This window comes from Saccopteryx bilineata, chromosome 2 (assembly GCF_036850765.1).
Source record: "Saccopteryx bilineata isolate mSacBil1 chromosome 2, mSacBil1_pri_phased_curated, whole genome shotgun sequence".
Lineage (NCBI taxonomy): Eukaryota > Metazoa > Chordata > Mammalia > Chiroptera > Emballonuridae > Saccopteryx > Saccopteryx bilineata.
The window spans coordinates 293,462,750-293,483,247 of NC_089491.1; the positions used below are offsets into that span (position 1 = coordinate 293,462,750).

At 39.1% G+C, this 20,498-nt stretch overlaps 1 protein-coding gene across 4 annotated transcripts; it reads left to right on the top strand.

Moving 5' to 3' along the window:
• The first annotated feature begins 5,710 nt into the window (after positions 1 to 5,710).
• Positions 5,711 to 20,484, top strand: PRG4 (proteoglycan 4). Of its 4 annotated transcripts, XM_066261351.1 has the most exons (12): positions 5,711 to 5,900; positions 8,156 to 8,278; positions 9,506 to 9,625; positions 12,014 to 12,187; positions 13,068 to 13,187; positions 14,607 to 16,250; positions 16,877 to 16,954; positions 17,752 to 17,888; positions 18,181 to 18,337; positions 18,796 to 18,993; positions 19,432 to 19,557; positions 20,295 to 20,484. In XM_066261351.1, exons 1-12 carry the CDS (start codon positions 5,825 to 5,827, stop codon positions 20,390 to 20,392), a joined length of 3,051 nt encoding a protein of 1,016 aa, XP_066117448.1. In that variant the 5' UTR covers positions 5,711 to 5,824; the 3' UTR covers positions 20,393 to 20,484. The 4 variants fall into 4 exon arrangements, with proteins under 4 accessions (XP_066117448.1, XP_066117449.1, XP_066117450.1 ...); XM_066261352.1 differs by lacking the exon at positions 8,156 to 8,278; XM_066261353.1 differs by lacking the exons at positions 12,014 to 12,187; positions 13,068 to 13,187 and having other exon boundaries at positions 5,713 to 5,900.
• The last annotated feature ends 14 nt before the right edge of the window (positions 20,485 to 20,498 follow it).

Consider the following 20,498-nt stretch of genomic DNA (forward strand, 5'->3'; position numbering starts at 1 on the left):
AATAATTATCATCCTCTCCTAAGATCACTGTGAGGTTCAAAAAAGCCATGCACATGTGCCATGTGAGAAGTAAATGCTCAACACGTTACCTATTATTATTAGGTTACTAAAATAGTGCACTAGGAGAAGCCTATATTAGTATGGTTACAAGTTCATTTTTTATCTTCTATGGTTTAGTTCCATGCAGGAAGAAGAAGCCAGATTATCAAGAACTAAAGGACAAATAGGCAAGAAAAATGAAAAAGAGAAGCTATATTATCTTGTCTATTATCATGACCTTTGTAATATTTCCCATTCCCTAGCCATGGAGCTTTCAGACTATAGATTACACGTCATTCTACCATGAAGAATTCCTCAGGTGGTGTGAGCAAGTCCTCATTCAGGTGTCCATGGCAGGTTGTATACAGTGCTAGAATCATAATCATAACCACAATCCTAACACCTATAATTTATTAAGCACCTGTCACTAATGTTTAATATAATTCTCTCTAATCTTCTCTGTATCTCAGCAGTGCCAAGTTATAACAGGAATGATCACTCCCATGTTGCAGATAAGGTAACTGATGACTAGGTAAGTCGAAAGAAATGTATTAACCCACCAGGTAGGTCATTTTGAGGCTCAGATTTGAACAGTGGTCCAGCTGATGCCAAAGACCAGTTCTAGCTGTTTTCCACATTGCCTTGTTCTTTGCACAGGTGATTGGAACTACCAATTTAAATGTTTGGCTCTCTAACTAGATAGAGAAATCCTAGGGACCAGAGGTGCTATCTTGCATACATAATATGTGTCCCCAGTAGTCACACTAGAGCTGGCATATAATGAGCAATTTTTACTCATCAGAAAAATTGAATGAATAAACAAATAAAAAACTTATTCTTTGAACATTCAAAAGAGACAACATATCTGAGTTCGTGCATTTAAGGGGTCTCAATATAAATCTTATTATTGATCTTGTATCATAGAATCTGGATAGATTCATTAGTTTTTAAGCTTTTTATAGATTCCTCAAGATTTTCCTCATATACAATCATGTCCTCTACAAGTAGAAACAGTTTATTTCTCTTTCCAGTATCAATAGTCCATTACTAATAGTTCATTCCTATGCATTGTTTTGTAGTATACAAATCAAGTTTTGGAATATGATTCCTATACATGTTTGGGAATTTCCTGAGATTTTTTTAAAGATTTTTTATTTATCTTAAATAGAGAGAGAGAGAGAGAGAGAGAGAAGGGGGGAGGAGCAGGAAGCATCAACTCCCATATGTGCCTTGACCAGGCACACCCAGGGTTTTGAACCGGCGACCTCAGCGTTTCCAGGTTGACGCTTTAGCCTCTGTGCCACCACAGGTCAGGCATTGAGATTTTGATGTTAAGATAATATCTAAGTTGAAGTAACAAAAACAACCCAAGTTAGAGTTGTTCAAATAAAATGGCGATTTATTTCCTTTTATGCAACTCTCTGACTCATCCGGCAGAGGAAGTGCATGTGTGTTCCATAAAGGATACTACCCCTAGGCTGCCATTCTTCTTTTCTAATTGATTTTTTTTTTTTTTTAGAGAGAGAGAATCCATTTGTTGTCCCAGTCATTCAACCAGAATCAATGACTGGTTGATTCTTGTATGGTTGACTGTGACTGGGGATCAAACCCACATTCTTGGCACTTTGGGACGACACTAACCAACTGAGCTGCCCGGCCAGGGCCCTAGGCTGCCATTCTTGTCTGCATGGTCAATGCTGGTGTTTGATGTCTGCTTTTCAGGCTGCAAGAAGGTGGAAAAAGAAGTATAGGCCAAGCAATTTCCTGTTAGGAAAGTACAGTAAAAGTTACACATAACCCTTCTAGTCACATTTCATTGGAGAAAACACAGTCCTTTGGACACATGAAGCTGAAGCTGGGAGATGTAGCCTCTAAATGGCAGGTAGTAAAAGGAAGAAAAAATCAGGAGCACTTATCAGACAGCTACTATCTCCAACAGCAAATGCAATAATACTTTCCTTATCTAATGGTCAGACTTTCAACCAACATCCAGAAAAAAAGCCACAACCCATTCTAATATGCGAAAATGCCACGGACAGAATAGGCAACGCTAGTCCCCACATCGAGGTCTCTTCTCCAATTGAGAGTTACCCTACTGCTCGAGTCCACTTACACTGACTTAGCATTGTGACCAAAATCGGGCCATAAAGAGCCGGCTTGCATCTGTGGTTTTCTTCTGGCACGCTTCAATTTTTCCTAGGCTGCCGCTGGAAGCAAATGAAGCACATCAAAGCCGTGGAAAGGTGGAGAGAAGCCACTAGGTACAGGCACACTGAGTTTAGGACAAAGTGACAGCTAACAGCAGGGATGGAGACAGCACACCAAGTAGAAAGACGCAACAGTCTGGGGTAATTTACTGCAGAGAAAATATCCCTAAACACAGGGGCTTGTTCTCTGAAGGCAGCACTGTGTGGTTGCCAAGCCCAGAAACAAGTTCACAAGGGCGCACTCGAAGATGGGGAGAGGATCCAACATTAGTCATGTCCTTTCCGTCTTGTTTTCTGTCCCCACCACCGCCATACTAAACACCAGTCCTGCGGGAACTTCATCCCATTTAAATGAAGAAAGAAAGAAAGAAATCTCAAAAGGAGAGCCTAAACCTAGTGGAATGATTGCTGTGTGACTGATAGGAAGGTTAAATGGCCCAATCATTACAGAATGAAGTGTCTAGTGCAGTTTATAAAGATTTGTTTAATACACAAAATGCTTTCATGCTTTAAGGGCAAACTTTATTTACCCAGACAGCCTTGTCACCCTAATAGAATTTTGCAAATCAGGTATTTATAAGTTAAACCTCGGGAACGTGACATTTAATGAAGTTTCTCATTCTTTTTCATACTTTATTAGGCAGACAAAACATATTTGATGACAATGAGAATGTTAGTGGATTGGCCATAATTGTGTGTGTGTGTGTGTGTATTGTTTTATTTGTCAGTTTCCAAGCCTAGAACTTCAACTTCAGAATATGTATTACTGAAGCTGATTATTTAACCAGTTTAAGAATGTCATTTTTCATCTTTATAATGAAGTTGGCAAAAGGAGGAAAATGATGGTACAGATAGTTCTAAAAGGCAATCATCAGAAAGCAATTTATATTTGTTTAAAGAGTATGTGTCTGTGTGAACATCTGTATCTAATTCCTTGATATTCCTAGTATGTAAAAAAAAAATAATAGTAAGGGAACAAGGTCAAGATCTAACTTGAAAAGGTTACAAAGCTTCTAGCCCTCTTGACCTCGATAAAATTAAGAACTAAGAAAATTCGGTTTAATTCCATCCAGTAGGGTCTTTCAAATATCTACTCGGATTTGATTGGTGACTTGAAGTACCTGAAAGTCTTTAGCCAGCTGCAGCCCCACTGGGAGAGTCGGCCTTAAAGACACAGAGCAAGAGGGCACCTGGCTCTCAGGAACAAGGAGCAACCAAGACCTACCAGCACTCCCTCTGCCTCCCTCTGCGTGGCTGCTTCATTCTTTACCTTCTGACGAACTTCCTCTTACTTCTTTCGACCATAGACAGAAGTGAGCACGTTAAACATCTTCCTAGACAGACTCGCAGTCCCTGAATCACTCGTGCTACTTTCCAGGATAGGGGAACATACTGACCCAGTTTAGTTCAGTTCCTACTGCTGCTCTTATCAGCTGTGATTGGTGTGACAAGATCACAGAAAAAAAAGTGACTCAAAGGGAAAAGCCCCTAAAGAGGAGGAGGCAGTTCCCAGAGAAAGCAAATGATTTAGAAGTGAGCAGATATTGCTCAGTTGTCTTTGTACAATATATAATACATGTAGCCCAGAATAAGCATTGTGGGAACACGAGAGATGCTTATGTCATAACTTCTGTTTTTGCAAGGTTACCATAACCCTACATGTGCACGTGAAGGGTAAGATTTAATAGTACTGAAGGGATGGCTTTGATGGAAAGGGAGGTGGATATAATGGGAGTGTGATGGAATACAAATGAAAAGACACAGGTTCAAATCTTCCTTTTGGCCCCTGCTCCAATGTGTTCTTAGCTGAGTCACAATTTATTCTTTGTGGGTCTTCACCTTATTTGTAAAATGTGGGCAATTATATTCAACTTGAAGGCATTTTGTAATAATTAAACGCAGCACCCAACGGATACATAACACGGTGGCGTGTGGGATACATCAGTTTGTTTCAGTGACCTGTGTCGAACAACCTTGGGGAAGCGCTGGGCTATACACGGGAAACAGAATTAAGGCACAGACCTTGACTGTCCTTGCGGAAATCAGTCTGTTGGGGTGGAAAGGAAACAGATGAACAGATCATTTCAATGAAATGCAGTACCTTGGTTGACTGTGATTCTGGCTGTGATGAATCTGCAATTGATCTGAGAAGGTTTCACAGAGGTGCCAGGATGTAAGCGAGGCCTCCCGTAGGAGATGGGATTGATTTGAACGGAGTAGTGCGGGTCACAATGCGGTAACGCCTGGCGCTGAGCCAGATTTGGCTCTGGAAGGCTGACCGTTCACATTTTCTCTGGGACAAGGAAGCTAAATTAGTAATTTTAAGAGAACTTTTCTGAACACTGCATGCTTAAATAAAGGAACTAAGGAAGGGATATGATTTGTAAGCATTTTTTTTTTTTTTTTCATAGTAAAGGTACCTAGAAAATCCACACGGTGGATCATACACTCGTAGGTAATTTAGAGCATATTTTCTGAGCTTCGTGAGAACAAAAATACTCAAGAAAATAGATGTACATTTGATTTAATAGTGTAAATTCAGAAAATACATGTCACTAGCTAATACTAGATAAGTTTCAAAACCGATCTTGGCTAGATAGACTTGGGGTGCAGGGGTGGGGGTGCATGAGAAAGAAATAATATCAGCATTTGACATTTTCAACTTGCTGTTTCGCTACACTAGTCAAAGCCTGCCAGAGGGCTTTACCATCTCAGAACAACTTGTTCACTTAGAAAATTAAAAGTGTTTGGGCCAATAAATCTAAATTTATTTTGTAGTAGTCATTTTTCTTAATGGAAGTGTTTTCCAGATGTTGCCTAAGTCTAGTCATCTGGGCTCTCTTCCAATAAATGAGGAAAGCTTGATTTCATAGGTTGTCACTGTTGATTTTGTCTAACCTTTGGACTAATTGGTTCATCCCAGTGCCTTTACACTGATATATAAACTTCCAGGACACTGGAGAAATTCATCTATTCTTTTACGGTAAGTGTCAAAGTTAACTTGCTTCATGGAGTTGAGTGTGTGTTCAATTCAATAGCGATAAACTTCTTTTAAAGATATCTGAAAAAAGATTTGTAAGGAGAGTAGTTGGGAAGGTCTGGAAAAGATTGCATTCATGCCACACACCTGTCAGAAGCTTGTGTATTTATATTGAGAGTTAAGGGACAATTGGAACAATAACTCCTGTGTTTATTAAATTAAATTTTACTGTAGTTGGTTATTTTTTCCCCAAAAAATAGGAATTAAATCTTTCCCTGTAAGTACAGGTTTTAATTTGAATAGTGCTGTAAGATAAGTTTGTATTCTATTGGGGGGATTTCTAAAGAATTAAAATGTTCAATAACATGACTGAGCGTAAGAGTTAATTCAACGGTTAAATATTTACTAAAAGCTTAGAATGAAAACCAATTACTGTAAAAAGTCTTGCTTCAGGAATGGGATGGTTTTCTCAACAAACTGCGTTTTAAAAGTTGCTGAGACACTGTGTGCAACACAGACATAAGCCCTGGAGCTATGAAAGAGTGATTTTCTGATATTTTTCCTTTTCTTTTTCAAGGCTTGGTTCCTGAGAACAACCATGGAATGGAAGATACTCCCCATTTACCTGTTGCTGCTGCTTTCTGTTTTCTTGACCCAGCAAGTTTCTTCTCAAGGTACCTTCACTGTCCAAAATAATTATATTTCACAACCTACTGCTAGTCATTCAGTTCTGACTTTTATGACAATAAAAGAAATAGGTTTCTAAAAATGTATATTTGTTTAAGTTTAATACAGAATATATCTGTAAAATACATGTAACATTTATAAGCATTTGGGAATTCTTTTTTCTCCTGTATTATGAAATCTTTCAAGAGGTTCCAAGCTTTACTATAGAATACTTTTTGCACTCATTATTCCCATGATTCTCTGAAAAGTTAAAAAATATGCAGATGTCACTGAAATGATACAATATCATGTGATTAGCTGATAAGAACAGTATTTAAATGGCATATAATTTTAACCTACATATTTACAAGGAAATTTAACTAGTCTCTTAAATCAAATAAATTATTGATAAATAACTTACTTGGGTATAATGTAGATATAGATAGCATGTTATAATGAATGTTTGCAATGTTTGAAATGGCATTTTATTAGTCTTTGAAAAAAATACTTTCTTATAAGCACTGTCCATCCAGACTGGATTTTATTTGCACAGACGTGAATATCTTTGATATTAGGTACACAATCGTTATGGTGAAATTACACTTATGAAATAGACATTTCCAGTAAAAATAACTAAAATTCTCACAAACCTGAGCAAGAAAGATAACTGCCTGCCATGAACATAGTTTCAGAATTGCTTAGATAAGAAAAAATGGAAAATGCACGAAAGCAAATATAAATATTTCATAAGGAATAATGACTGGGCTGGTCTCGCCAGAGCCTTCTGCTCGCTCAGAATAGAATTACCGGGCTCACAACACTGGCTGCATCTCCTAATCCACATTCCTCTGTGATAGAGTCAATTGTTCACTAAAACGGTTTGATTTTCCTTTAAGGAAATGAATTTAAAATTAGTTGTTAAAATAAATAGCAAGAGTGGGACAGATATTTAATCTATGAAAATAAACTTTTCCTGCAAAGACAGTTGATTCCTTATTTCAGAAATCTGCTAACTGTGAAAGAATAACCTTCAGATGTCGTCTTGTCTGCTTGTCTTGCCTTCTCAACCTCTTCCCATTCCCTTATTTCTTTTATATATAATATATGTATTGATATACATACACTATATATGCAGTTTGTGTGCAGTGTGCACATATGTATGCAAAAACTTCTGAAAGTTGTCCTAAAATTTACTGTTTTATTTGCGTGTGAAGACTTGAACTCGCCTGGACTCACCATTTAGAGATTTTTATTTTTTTCAGCGTGTTTCAACATCCCTCTGTGGATTTGGGCATTGCACCTGCCAGTTCCTATTCCAGAGATGGAGTCAATTGTTACGTTTCTGTGGTTATCTCTCAGGGAGGATTTCAAGGTGTTTTCCAAATAATATGGAAAATATATTTGGCAATAATTGTGCTTTGTTTTATTTTACCCAGAAACACTCCGTTCATGACCTTGGTGTTTACACCCAGATGCTCTTTCAAGAGTTACCTATTTTGCAATCATTTTAGCAGTGGTTGTAAGCATCTGACTTCCCCAACATTTAAAGAACCCAGTTACCCCCACCAAGAAAAGGGAAAGGAAGAAGAAGCTTAGGAAGGTTTTTGCTGGCACGACCAGCTCACTTTAAACTCATCATTAAGAATGTGAATGGGTGGGAAAAGTTAAGGCTTTAGAATCAGATATAACAGGGTTTAAATTCTAGATGGACTGTTGACTTAAGGTAACCATATCATTTATTATCCAAATTAGGACATTTATGAGATGCAAGAGGTCAGTACAAATAATTAACAGGCATTCACTGACCTGTAATCCATGTCTACTGGATCTAGTCACTAGCTGGGTGCCTCTAAGCAAGTTCCTAAAATTTCAATGTTTCCGTTCCCTTAGCTCTAAAAAGAAGCTATTCATACTCTCTTGGCAACATTTTCATAAGCATTAGAGATAATGTGACTGAGTACCCAGCACAAAGATGCTCAAATAATGGCAACAAGCCATCATCTGAGTAGCAGCATCAGTAGAACAGTGGTTGCCACCCCTCTCCCAGGAGTAAAAGAGAATTTATCTTCTCAGTCTAGTAAAGAATAAAGTGGGTCTCGTACAAGATCAGGCAAGGTTCACCTGGACGTATTGCTATCTATCATTCCCAACCTTTTCCAGTAGATAAAATTCTCTCTCACCCAATGGCTCTGTCCTCCTCATTAGTTCCCTCCCTTTCGATTAAGTGGTTTGGCCATGTTTACGCTATATTGTATAATTTTAGATTTATCAAGCTGTGCAGGGAGATGTGGGGAAGGGTATTCTAGAGATACCCCCTGCAACTGTGATTATAACTGTCAACACTACATGGAGTGCTGCCCTGATTTCAAGAAAGTCTGCACTGTGGGTAAGTCCCGAGAGCTGGCGGCCCCCGTCGAGCAGTGCTGTTCTTGAGAGTCCCCTCGCTGTGCTTACACTGTTTCCCCTCCTTCTGTCCAAGTGCCTTTCCCTGCCCTCGCCTAAATGTTGCAATGTGCGGTACTAAGGATGGTGTTAAAGCTGTACGGGGAGCCTGAAAATCTGTCACTTGCACAAAGTGCTGCCTAGTGCCAAGTAAAAGGTCTTGTGTTAAATGGAGACTTAACACCGTGACTCTGGAGTCATTAAATAAATATGAGATGTAATTGCTTAGTGATAGGGCCCTTCAGTAGTTTGACTAGAAGAATCCAGGGATATATAACAATCTTATCTACTACTTGACTTTTTTTTTTTATATTAACATGTTTCTAAATTGCCTGGAAATGGTACTTTAAAGATGAAGCATTAGTGTTTAATGATGAGTTTCAGTGACAACGCAAAGGGGCTGAATTTTCAATTAATAGTAGTATTTCACTTGAATGCATTTTGAGCCATTTTGTTGTTAACAAGGAAACATTGTGTATTTATGAAAATTATAATGAAAATGGTTTCAAAATTATTCTTGTTCTAGAATTTGCAGGTGAAGCTGATAAATATATTGTTGTATAATGTATGTGTTGTGTAAGGTAATTATGTCAAATGGGCCTCGGTGGAGTCATTGTGCCTGTGACCCAGGCTTTTTTTGAAATAAGGAGGCCTGTCTTACATACATAGTCCACACCATTGACAATGGATTAGGCTGAAATCTTTCAACTCTACACCTTGCCCAGTTTGTCATACGAAAGGTCTCTGCATTATAAATAAATTTGAGCTGAAACATTGCCCTATTTGGACTATATTATCATAGGATCTGAACATTAACAAAATTTTATTACAAAGCAGTGGTGTGAGGAGGAGAGAAGATGAGGGATGTCGTATGAAGGGTAATCTACTGATGAGACATTTCCCAATTTTCCATTGTCCGTACATGTAAGTGACTCAGGTAGCACTGGGGTGTCTGCCTTGAAGGGCAAGAAACGTTTCCCTAAGGCACCATATTTCTTTTTCGACGTAGGCTGTCTCCACTTGGGGAACTGTCCCCTTTCCAAATTCTGCAGAAAGGACCTAGAAATGCACTATGGGAGCTCTGGTCAGCTAGGAGGTGGGGAATGGCTCCCCAGACCTGGCCGGGGTTGCAGCGTCATTAATCCGTAATGTTCTGTTTTGCTCTGGGTAGAGCTTTCCTGTAAAGGCCGCTGCTTCGAGTCCTTTGCAAGAGGGAGGGAGTGTGACTGTGACTCAGAATGTAAGAAGTACGGCAAGTGCTGTTCGGACTACGCAGATTTCTGTGAAGAAGGTAAGCATCAGAGCACCAGCCACAGCTGGGCACCTGCCTTCGCTTCACCAAGAATGTCTAACACGCCGTCCCTCTAAGGTCTTGATTCTACTAACAGATAAGCTATTTCACGTGCATTTTGTTTCACCAAGATAAATTAAAGAGCTAGAGCCTCTTCCAACAGCCCCCCACCCCGGGCCAGGCCCCGGAGCACAGAGGTGGCCGGTTGAGTAACCAGAGGATGGGGCCCGAGTGTAGATGCTTTCTCCTGCAGCTGTGGTTCGCTTCCGGGTTAAACTGACCTTAACTAAGTCACCTGATGTATTTCTTCTCACCTGAATGGAGCTGACCCCACAAAGTCATCTGTCCTTTGAGCTATCTGTGCTCTTGGTATTGCTGTTTTTCAGTGTGTATTGAAGGAGAGAATCAACACTTTCAGCTTCTCAGGACTAGTTAATTTATGAATTAGTTTTAAGGCATTAACATTACAAGCAAACGTACCAAGGATGTGTTAACTGTCCATCATATGTCACTTTCCGCTGGACTGTCACCTCGTTTGTCTCTCCCCAAGTGCCTGTGTGTGATCATCAATAAAAGGGGAGAGCCCTGCCCGCCTTGAAATCTTCTCTGGTCATAGGTCCTGAAGGAGTACTCCAAGAGCATAATCAAACTCTCTAAATTTTACCCAAAAAACACACAAGATTTTAGAAACATACTTAAACAGTGGATTCCTTTCTTTCAACAAATGTTCATTATTTGTGGAAGGAAGTGAAAACACGCATTGCTTGCATAACCCTCTCTTTTTATTTAAACAAGACTGCACCCCATGCGTCTTCCGGACAGGAGAGAAACAGGGTGGAGAGCATCAGCAGCAGAGCTGGGGGACATTTCTCGACTGTTCAGTGTTTCCACTGGAAAGCATTCCAAAAGTAGAGGCGATGACACCCTGGGGATCAAACACTCAGAGTGCAGGCACCTGCCGCTTCCAGAAGGACCCATGGAGAGTGGGACCTGTTTACCCACTGCCCTGGTCATTGTTTTGGCTGAAAGACAGAAAACTAAGAATGCATTTTGGGCAGAGAATAGGTGGGGAGTAAGGGTGGTTAGAGCCATGAAGCATTGAGAACCTGTTACTAAAGATAATGCTGTGTGCCACGAAGGGGTGGGTCAGAGTGCCTGAGGGTTATGGAAAACTCAATGGGGAAAATCGATAAAGGCAATGCTTCGTGGACAGAATTCACAGAGAGAGAGAGAGAGTCAGGGTCCCAGCTGAAAATAAAGGAACACCCAGAGCTCCCATTCTTCATTTTTTTAAAAAGTAACAACCAAGTTATCTTGTGATTCACCACTCAGGTGTTTCAAGATTGCTAGAAAGATTGCTTGTAGGCATCTATCTATCTCAATGTCATAACATGCCAAGGATTGAAGAAATGAGAATACAGTCCGAGAGATTAAATGTTTTGCTGAAGATCACTAGCTGGTATGAGGCAGAGCGTTTCTTCAGGGGAGGCATGTGTGGCTCTTGCTGGGCGGGAAGGAGGGAGAGAGCTGCGGTGGTCAGTTCACGGAGACTGCAGCGATAGTGCGGAGAGAGAGGTTTGGCAAGAGCGGCAGCATTTATGGTCACAGTCTACTACCCAGAGTGTCCCCACTGTTCTGCTTTTCCGTCTTTCAGAAGTCCCCTCTCCTTTCCTTCTGGTTCCTAATGATCAAAACATGTCTTCTCTTCTAGACATGAAAAGAGGTGACAGGAGAGGTGACAAAAAGTTGGAAAAAAAAAAGCATCAAACCATTAACAGCTGTTTAACTTGGGGAAAGGCAGAAAATTTTGAGAAAAGTATAATGTGGCGCTGTGGAAGTTTTACCTTTTTTTGTAGTTATTAAAAAAAAATAAATGAAAGGTAAATTGGCATCGATTTAGACTATGAAAACAAACAATGTAATTATAAATATATTTCTCTTCCACATGCAGTAATGATTTTGATCATCATGGAAGGCAGGCGCAGGGATGGAGTTTATAAAAGTCAGGTATTTTTTAGACAGACAAGTACTGCCAGAAATCATCTAGAATAAACATCTCAGCTCACAAACAAGAGAACGAAGTTCCGAAGGGACTCGCCCATTCCCCCAAGGTCCCTGGGTAGAGCCTTGCAGGCCCAGGACTGGAGTTCTTCTCACTCCTGAGCCTTTGCTCCCTGTCACAATGTGTAACAATTTGAGAATTGATATTTTATGGCAATGCATCCTCAGATCTAATTGGTTTGAAGTGGTTAGTGTTGGGCTACAGCCTGCCCACGCTGGTTTTCACCAGCGCCTGCTCTTAAAGCGAGCTGCACCCATGGCTTTCGCAGTTCGAGTTGCTGATGAATACAGACAAGATGTTAACTGACCTGTCTTGCTTGGCCTCAGTGCACAACCCCACCTCACCAACACCTTCAAAGACTGCACCCCCGCCTGCAGGAGCGCCTCCACCCACCAAATCAACCACCAAACGCTCACCCAAATCACCTGCCAAACGCTCACCCAAATCACCAGACAAGAAGAAGACTAAGAAAGTTGTAGAATCAGAGGAAATAACAGAAGGTAGGAAGAAGACAGCTTTAACCAAAGGAGGTTTCTGAGATGAGTAACCTGTAGGAGACAGCTTTGATAAGACTCCTCCTAGAACAGGGTACTGTGTTTCCCCATGTAGAAGATGCGCCTTTTTTGGAAAAAAATTGGAGTCTAATAACTGGGTGCGTCTTATAGAGTGGTTGTAGATTTTTTACTTGCATTTCCCACTTTTTTGTGCTTGTTTTTGCATTCACTGTAGAAGACAGTGATTTGTCATCACAGATGAGGAAAAGCTAATGGATAGGAGTTTTGACAGTGATGAGGAATTGCATGAATTTTATGATGAATAAAATTTGAGTTCAGTAACTTTGTGTAATACGTTGTTTTTTTCAAATTTCGGGCCCCAAAATTAAGGTGCGTCTTATATATGGAAGTATCTTATACATGGGGAAATACGGTAATCTTAAGAGTCATTAAAGGTTCATTATACTTTTTGTTTACTTGTTTTAAGTTGAAACATAAGCCAAAGTATAAACCCTCAGATATTTATTTTTGTTATTTACTGAACCCAGTATGGGTCTAGGTTAAAATAATCAGAAGACATAGAACTTAATGTTTAAAAAAAAAAAAAACTTTTTTTTTTTTTTTTTGCAGAATATTTACATTCTGTAAGATATGAGAAAGTTATACAGTTGCATTGCTAGTATCTGTGATAAGCTCAGGTGTCTTGCTTTTAAATGACAATTAGGTTAGAAGGGCAGATGATCATCATACTGTTACAGTAAAGGCAGAACACAGACATTTATAGATCAGTAAACAGCACTTTTTTGTTGTATTTGGACTGGCAGTTCTTTTTTGCTTTAAATCACAATTGGAATTGGTGTGATCAACTTTTTTATTTGATTTATAGAACATTCTGTTTCTGAAAATCAAGAGTCTTCCTCCTCCTCTTCTTCTTCTTCAAGTATTCGGAAATTCAAGTCTTCCAAAAATTCAGCTGCTAATAGAGAATTAAAGAAGAAACCCAAAGGTTTGAGCATTGATACAGATCAAACACTATATCAATGCCATAACAAAAATTGCCTAAAAGTAGTGGGTGTTGGTAGAATGCTTTGAGGACGTTTCGATATTTGGGGGTGGGGCGGGGCATGTAAGTTATTTCAGAAGATACCCATGCAAACTTCCTACTAGGAAATTAGAGCGAAGCCACTAAGAAACCATTCTTAATGTAAAGGATAAGAAGATGCAGTAGCAGAAACTGTGAGACCACAGGATGGCGCCGGAGATGACGGTGGTCTTCTATTCCAGTTCCTGTCTACCTGATAGCCTTTTTCTTTCTTCTTCTTCTATCTTCCTTGTGTTTTCATTTTTTGCTTCCTCAGATTTCTTTTATTTAGCAAACACATATACTGCTTTAAAGTGTTAATTTATTAAATTCTATACCTTTCTGGGAAAGGCAAAATTATTCTTCACATTTTTCAGATCCTCTTTATTATTTTCCTAATAAATTAGACGTCCTATCTGGCTGATTTTTCTGCACTAGACCATGTACTATAAAGCAGGCCATTACCTCCTGCAAAGAGGTTCCTTTTATTCTCCTTTTTATTTCCTGAAATTCTAAACTATATTCTCTTTCTCCAGGAAATACTGGATTTTGGATACTGGAGTTTTAAAGAACTATTTCCTGGGTGGTTGTGATTTCCCCTGAAGCTTCTGACTAGCTGAATAGCCAGATAGTTAATCTTGGAATCATCCAGAGAGTCCTGCACACAATGGAAGTGCAGTAATACATGGTTGCTCAGTGGAACTCACACCAGTGATGCACCCCTGGGGCGCTGTAGTTCACCCGTGGGGCAGCTGCTATGGCAAACCTTATTAAATATAGGGTCTTTTTGCTGCCGTGGCATTCTAATCCTCTCTCTATAGTCTCTGGGACTGGGTGGAGGAAAGGGAACAGCTAATGGCATTGTGTAGAGGAACAGGGCTCAGCAGGGGCCATGGGAGTGCCTGGAGAACCCTTAGATGTAGCTGTAGAGGCGTCTCAGGTAATTGCTGCAGTGAATCTACAAGATGTTGGAATTAGGGTTTCAGGAGGAAAGAAGGGGGCACTGAGCAATGAGGAATAAGAGAAATGGAGAAAGGGAAGGCCAAAGAGCTTTACTGTGAATGGATGAGTGTTATTGATCAAGTTGGTTGTTTCAAACTTGCCACTTGTTTCCATGTATTAATTGTAGTTTTACTCATGCTTTTCACCCCCTTATCTCATTCATTCCCTAAAATAACCCAGCAAGATAGGTTAAGTATTTAACATTTTCCAATAAACTAATAGACATATGAGGTCAGCAATCTGCTGAGAGACACACAGCTAGTCAGTGATAAGAATGGGATTTTTATATCATTATTAAAGACAAAATAAACCTACTTAAAAAGATGTTAATTTTTTCTCTAGTAAAAGATAACAAGAAACCAACTCCCAAAAAGAAACCCACCCCAGAACCACCAGCTGATGAAGATGGAAGTGGACAGGACAGTGATGACTTCAAGCCCACCTCAGCTCCTGACGTGCCTACCACCCAACGCAGTCAAGTTACCACAACTTCCAAGATCACAACAGTGAAAACAACAACTAAACCCAGTCCACCTGAAACCTCCAAAGAGACTTCGACAGCCAATAAGGAGACAACAGTTGAAACTAAAGAGACTTCTATAACAACTAAAGAGACTTCAGCAAGTGCAACAGAGAAGACATCATCTAAAGAGACACGAAGTGCAGAAAAAACATCTGCTAAAGATTCGGAAACCACATCAGTTTCTGCTAAATCCACAACCAAAGCTGAAACTACAACCAAAGCTGAAACTACAGCCAAATCTCTTACTCCTACAACCACCGCTCCCAAGGAGCCTGAACCCACCACCACGAAGAAACCTGAACCCACCACCACAAAGAAGCCTGAACCCACCACCACGAAGAAGCCTGAACCCACCACCCCCAAAGAGCCTGAACCCACTACCCCCAAGGAGCCTGAACCCACTACCCCCAAGGAGCCTGAACCCACCACCCCCAAGGAGCCTGAACCCACCACCCCCAAAGAGTCTGAACCCACTACCCCCAAGGAGCCTGAACCCACTACCCCCAAGGAGCCTGAACCCACCACCCCCAAGGAGCCTGAACCCACCACCCCCAAGGAGCCTGCTCCAACTTCTCCCAAGACACCTGCTCCAACACCCTCAGAGGTCTCTACTCCAGCTACCACCATGGGGCCTCCCACTCCTCCTGCGGACCCTGCTGCATCAACTCCTGAGTCTCCTGTAGATCCCACACCAAAGGCTCTTGAAAACAGTCCCAAGGAGCCTGCTGTACCTACAACCAAGGCTCCCGAAGAACCCAAACCTGAAATGACTACTACATCAAAGGATAAGACAACAGAAAAAGGCACGCACACCACAACTGAAATTACTACTGCTACATCTAAGAGTACCACAAAAGAGACAGCAACTGCAGCAGAAGGAAAGGCCACTGAATCCAAAGTAACAAGTACAACCGTGCAGGTAACATCTACTACTACCAAGGATACCACGACATCATCCAAAGTTACTCCTAAAGAAACAACTCTTGCACCCACAGAGATGACTGCAACAAAAAAGACAACTACTACAACTGAAGAGGCTGTGAATACAAATGAAGAAACAACCGTATCAGAAGATACAGCTACTAATTCCAAAGTGACAACTCCTAAATCCTCAAAGCCAACCAAAGCACCCAACATGCCCACTTCTACCAAAAAGCCAAACACAACACCTAAAGTGAGAAAACCAAAGCCTACACCATCTCCTCCAAAGATGACATCACCAGTGCCTACACCGAACCCTGCCCCTTCTGGGGAAGCCATGCTCCAAACCACCACCAGTTCTAACCCAGATAACTCAGAAACGGATGAAGGAAATCCAAAGGATGACGATGCAAAAGCTACTGAAGGAGAAAAACCTTACATGATCCTCAGGCCCCCTGTGCTAACTCCTATAGTTATTCCAGGCACCGATATCATTGTGAGAGGACCAAGCCAAGGCATTGGCATCAACCCCATGGTTTCAGGTAAAGAGAACTACTTTCATTCTTTAAAGTTGGGAATGTTAATGTAAATCTACCAGAACTGGAATGACCCAATTTATTTTGATACGCATTACCTAGAACCCTGAACTTGGGAAGTTCTACTGCTTCTCTATAGGCAAGCAGAGTACTGACCATAATTATTTGAGCTATGGAGAATGAAGAAATGACCCAATGTTAGGAACTCAGTGTTTCTGTAAGCAGAGCCAGTGTACAGAATGGCAAAAATATTTAGTTGGGAATCCTAAAATAAAGTACAGTGCAAAGCAAAACCCTACAATATTACTTTATTTTTCAAACCAATTCCAAAGGGCAATTAGAACTAAAAGATAAAATGTCATGTTGAGATTAAACATTCAATAATTTACTTGAAGATAAGTAACCTGGCTCATTCCAGTCCATCCCTTTCTACCTAGCATCACCTTTAAGTAAGACAATTACGAAATATGTTACTTCTCTCTCAACCTGTGAAATACACGCAACTCACACTGTACACCGTTCAAGAACTTTGGAAAGAGTGAACAGAGGAAACGAAATTCTCTGGGAGAGTTTGAAAAAACGTAAAACATTCTTCCCATTTTGTTTTGTTGACTTAAATTTTGTTGTTTTAGATGAGACTGACTTATGCAATGGCAAACCAGTGGATGGACTGACAACTCTGGCCAACGGGACACTAGTTGCATTCCGAGGTGAGCTATGCACACACTTCTTTTTCTGCCCAGCATTTTGTTCTTGGTGTTTATGAGATCCAAAGCCATAGGAGATGGTAATGTGGGTTGAGCTTTTTGAAGGGGAACTTGATTAATGAACACAATTTATGAAAATCTGAGTAATTTCCAAAATAATGGATTAACAAAATTACATAGTAGAGTAACAAATGAAACAAAGAGAATGAAATCATACTGATTTTTTTCTACCATTAGGAATTAAAAGGTAGCTCAAATTTTATTTCCTATCAAATAAAATGACACTAAGATTTTCTTTGCTCTATTGTATTTGGAAATAACATCTTGTCATGTACTCATCACTCTTTAGTCACAGAACAAGTCACATGTTAATTCTCTATACTGACTGCCAGTCTGGTCTTCTTATACTTAGATTGAATCTGAAAGGAAGGTATAGATTTGCTCAGCAGAGGCTGAACAGATTTTAGGAGCCCACTAATTGTAACTCCTTAATTCTGAAAGATAAAGATATTGAAAAGTGACTTCCTGTATGTCACAAAGTCAGAAAGCTCTTTCGAGAGAGACTGGCAAATGAAAATATTTCAAAAGTTATGCTAAATTTCAGACTTCAGAAACATCTACTGTCAGAAATGTTTGAATACTTCGTTCTATATTAGTCCAGTTCTTAGTAAAGTTCAATTCATAGAATGCTTGTTAACTAATTCAGTGTTTTCATGGTAATTTATTTTCATTTTGGTTTCTTTTGGGATTGATCTAAGATTCATTCAGCTTGTAGGCTGACCTGTCACTTTAAATTTTAGGTCATTATTTCTGGATGCTAAGCCCATCTAGTCCACCATCTCCTCCTCGTAGAATTACTGAAGTCTGGGGTATCCCCTCCCCCATTGATACTGTTTTTACCAGGTGCAACTGTGAAGGAAAAACGTTCTTCTTTAAGGTAAGAAAAACATTTTTGTGAGAGAAAGCAGCAAGTAGTTAACCTTTATTACAAAAACATTAATCAGCTTCACATTCACATTTTAGTGAACCATTCTATCATCAAAATTTAATAAAATATAATTTAGTTATAATCAAAATTTAAGTTAACACAATTTAGTAACATTAATGGTTAACTTATTCAAATACATAAGTTAAAACTTTCTCCTTATACTTAAATCTAAGAATGAATTCCTAACCTTTCAACTCTAACCCCCCAAAGCTGTTGACATCATGTCCTTTTAAACTATCAGGATTCTCAGTACTGGCGTTTCACCAACGATATTCAAGATCCTGGGTATCCCAAACAAATCGTAAAAGGGTTTGGAGGACTAACTGGAAAGATAGTGGCATCTCTTTCAATACCAAAATATAAGGACAGACCTGAATCGGTGTATTTTTTCAAGAGAGGTATGTGTCACACAATTGACAAAATTATACAACATTCAAGAATTTATTTGCCAGGAAAATTTTATTCACTATTTTCATTTAGTACTCGTTACTGTCAAAAGATATATTTAATACTTAATCAAATATTTTCAATAAAAAAAATGAGGGCAGTAAGTGTTTAGATCTCACAACATGCAAATCACAATTTTACTTGTTTTCTGGTCATTGATATAAAGAATGTCATCATTTACTTTCACACAAAGTTAAATATATAACTATGCAGTCTGTTGGCTTTATTCATTCACAAGTATTGCAGTGTCTAGTAATTATTTTTATGATACCCCTGACTAATAGCCATTATTGTCAAGACATACTTTATGAAAAACATTGTTTCTTCTACCTTGTAAGAGGTCTTCTCCATCTTTTTCAGGGGATTAAAATTAATGCTCATTTATGTATGTTTTTCTAATACATAATAGGTGGCAGAATTCAGCAGTATACTTATAGACAGGAACCCAACAGAAAGTGCACTGGTAGACGGCCTGCTCTAAATTATCCAGTGTATGGAGAAACAACACAGGTTAGGAGACGTCGCTTCGAACGGGCTCTCAGACCTCAAACACACACCATCATGATTCACTATTCGCCACCCATGAGGGTCCTTTACCAAGACAAAGGTAATGTTTTTTACTGTGCTAAGAATTCTTACTCATAAAGTACGTAGATGTAATTTGAGTTTCTTATAAAGTAAGCCTTATTAATAATACTTACCAAACAACCCTAATACTTTGAGCTTATTGATGCAAAACATCAATTTGCCTCAGTAAACGATCAAAGATCAATCCTTTCTTTTTCTTTGTGGTAAAGAATGCAGTATGGATGTTTTTTAATTATAATGAGTATCATTTATCAAGTATCTTTTACCAAGGACATTATATACAAATTTGTAACCCCCAAAATGGTGATAAAGGTAGGTGTTCACACCATGTCAGAGAGGCAAAAACTAGGCAACATGATGAAATAACACTCAAGATAACAGAGCTACTATGTGACCAAACTGGAATTCATACCAGGCCTGTCTGACTCCAATAGCTGCTCTCTAATCCCATCCACAGGCTTCCTCCACAACGAAGTGAAAGTGAGTTCACTGTGGAGAGGACTTCCCAGCGTGGTGACTTCGGCTATCTCGCTGCCCAACATCAGAAAACCCGATGGCTACGATTACTACGCCTTTTCTAAGGGTGAGTTAAAAAATCTTAATAGTGGCCCAAAGATGTGATTTAATCTCTGAAATACAAATATAATCAAAACAAATACACAAGTGTTCGATGGTAACTGAAGGTGAGAAGTGAACAATAATGCTTATTCTAATTGCACTGAAGAAAACTGACATTTTTTGCTTTACTTGCATATTAAGTGAAAAAAAACTGCAATTGAATCCTGCCCTATTCTTTGTGAGATAAAAGTAAATTATGATATAATGTCCAATTACTTAAGAAAAATTGCTACTGAAAACAGTATTTTGCTTTTATCATTGGTGGCCCTGTTTACCTTCAAGTTACACTGATTTGCACCATTTCCCAGTCTGTAAGATAAGAAAGAAGTGCCAGAAAAATGAATCTTATTAAATTATATTACCTGAGACATTTTTCTTTGAAAAATCTAGAAATCTGTTATTCTGTCTATAAAATGACCATTGGAATTAAAAAAAAACAACAACAAACTCAAGTGAATTAGTATTTTAAAACTTGGTTTTCTCAATTTTTTACTTTGAAAAAGGAGAGTTAAATCTAATTTTACTAAAAGGTGAAAGGTCAATCTGTCAAAACAATTATTTTTCTTTTCGTCAGAAAGTTCAAGTTAATTAGAAACATTTCTTATATTAAAATAACCACTGCCTTTTGAGTATAATAACATAATCTATCTTTAAGTTCAAGTGTTTGTTTTCCTCTTAATTAATGAAATGATTTCTATTTAGATCAATACTACAACGTTGATGTGCCCAGCAGAACAGCAAGAGCCGTTACTACTCGTTCTGGGCAGACCCTGTCCAACGTCTGGTACAACTGTCCTTAGACCAACGGGCAAAGGAAGAGACAAAACAAAACAAAAAAAATAATAAATTTTGACACTGAAATACATTTTATTAATAAAGAATGTTGAGATAAGTATAAGTATATTG

Bases quoted from the DNA above. Each gene is read 5' to 3' on its own strand.
- PRG4 (XM_066261351.1), top strand. From the start codon at position 5,825: ATGGAATGGAAGATACTCCCCATTTACCTGTTGCTGCTGCTTTCTGTT. The intron at 8,279-9,505 runs GTAAGTCCCGAG...TGCTCTGGGTAG, and splicing joins CAAGAAAGTCTGCACTGTGG to AGCTTTCCTGTAAAGGCCGC. The intron at 16,251-16,876 runs GTAAAGAGAACT...TTGTTGTTTTAG, and splicing joins CATCAACCCCATGGTTTCAG to ATGAGACTGACTTATGCAAT.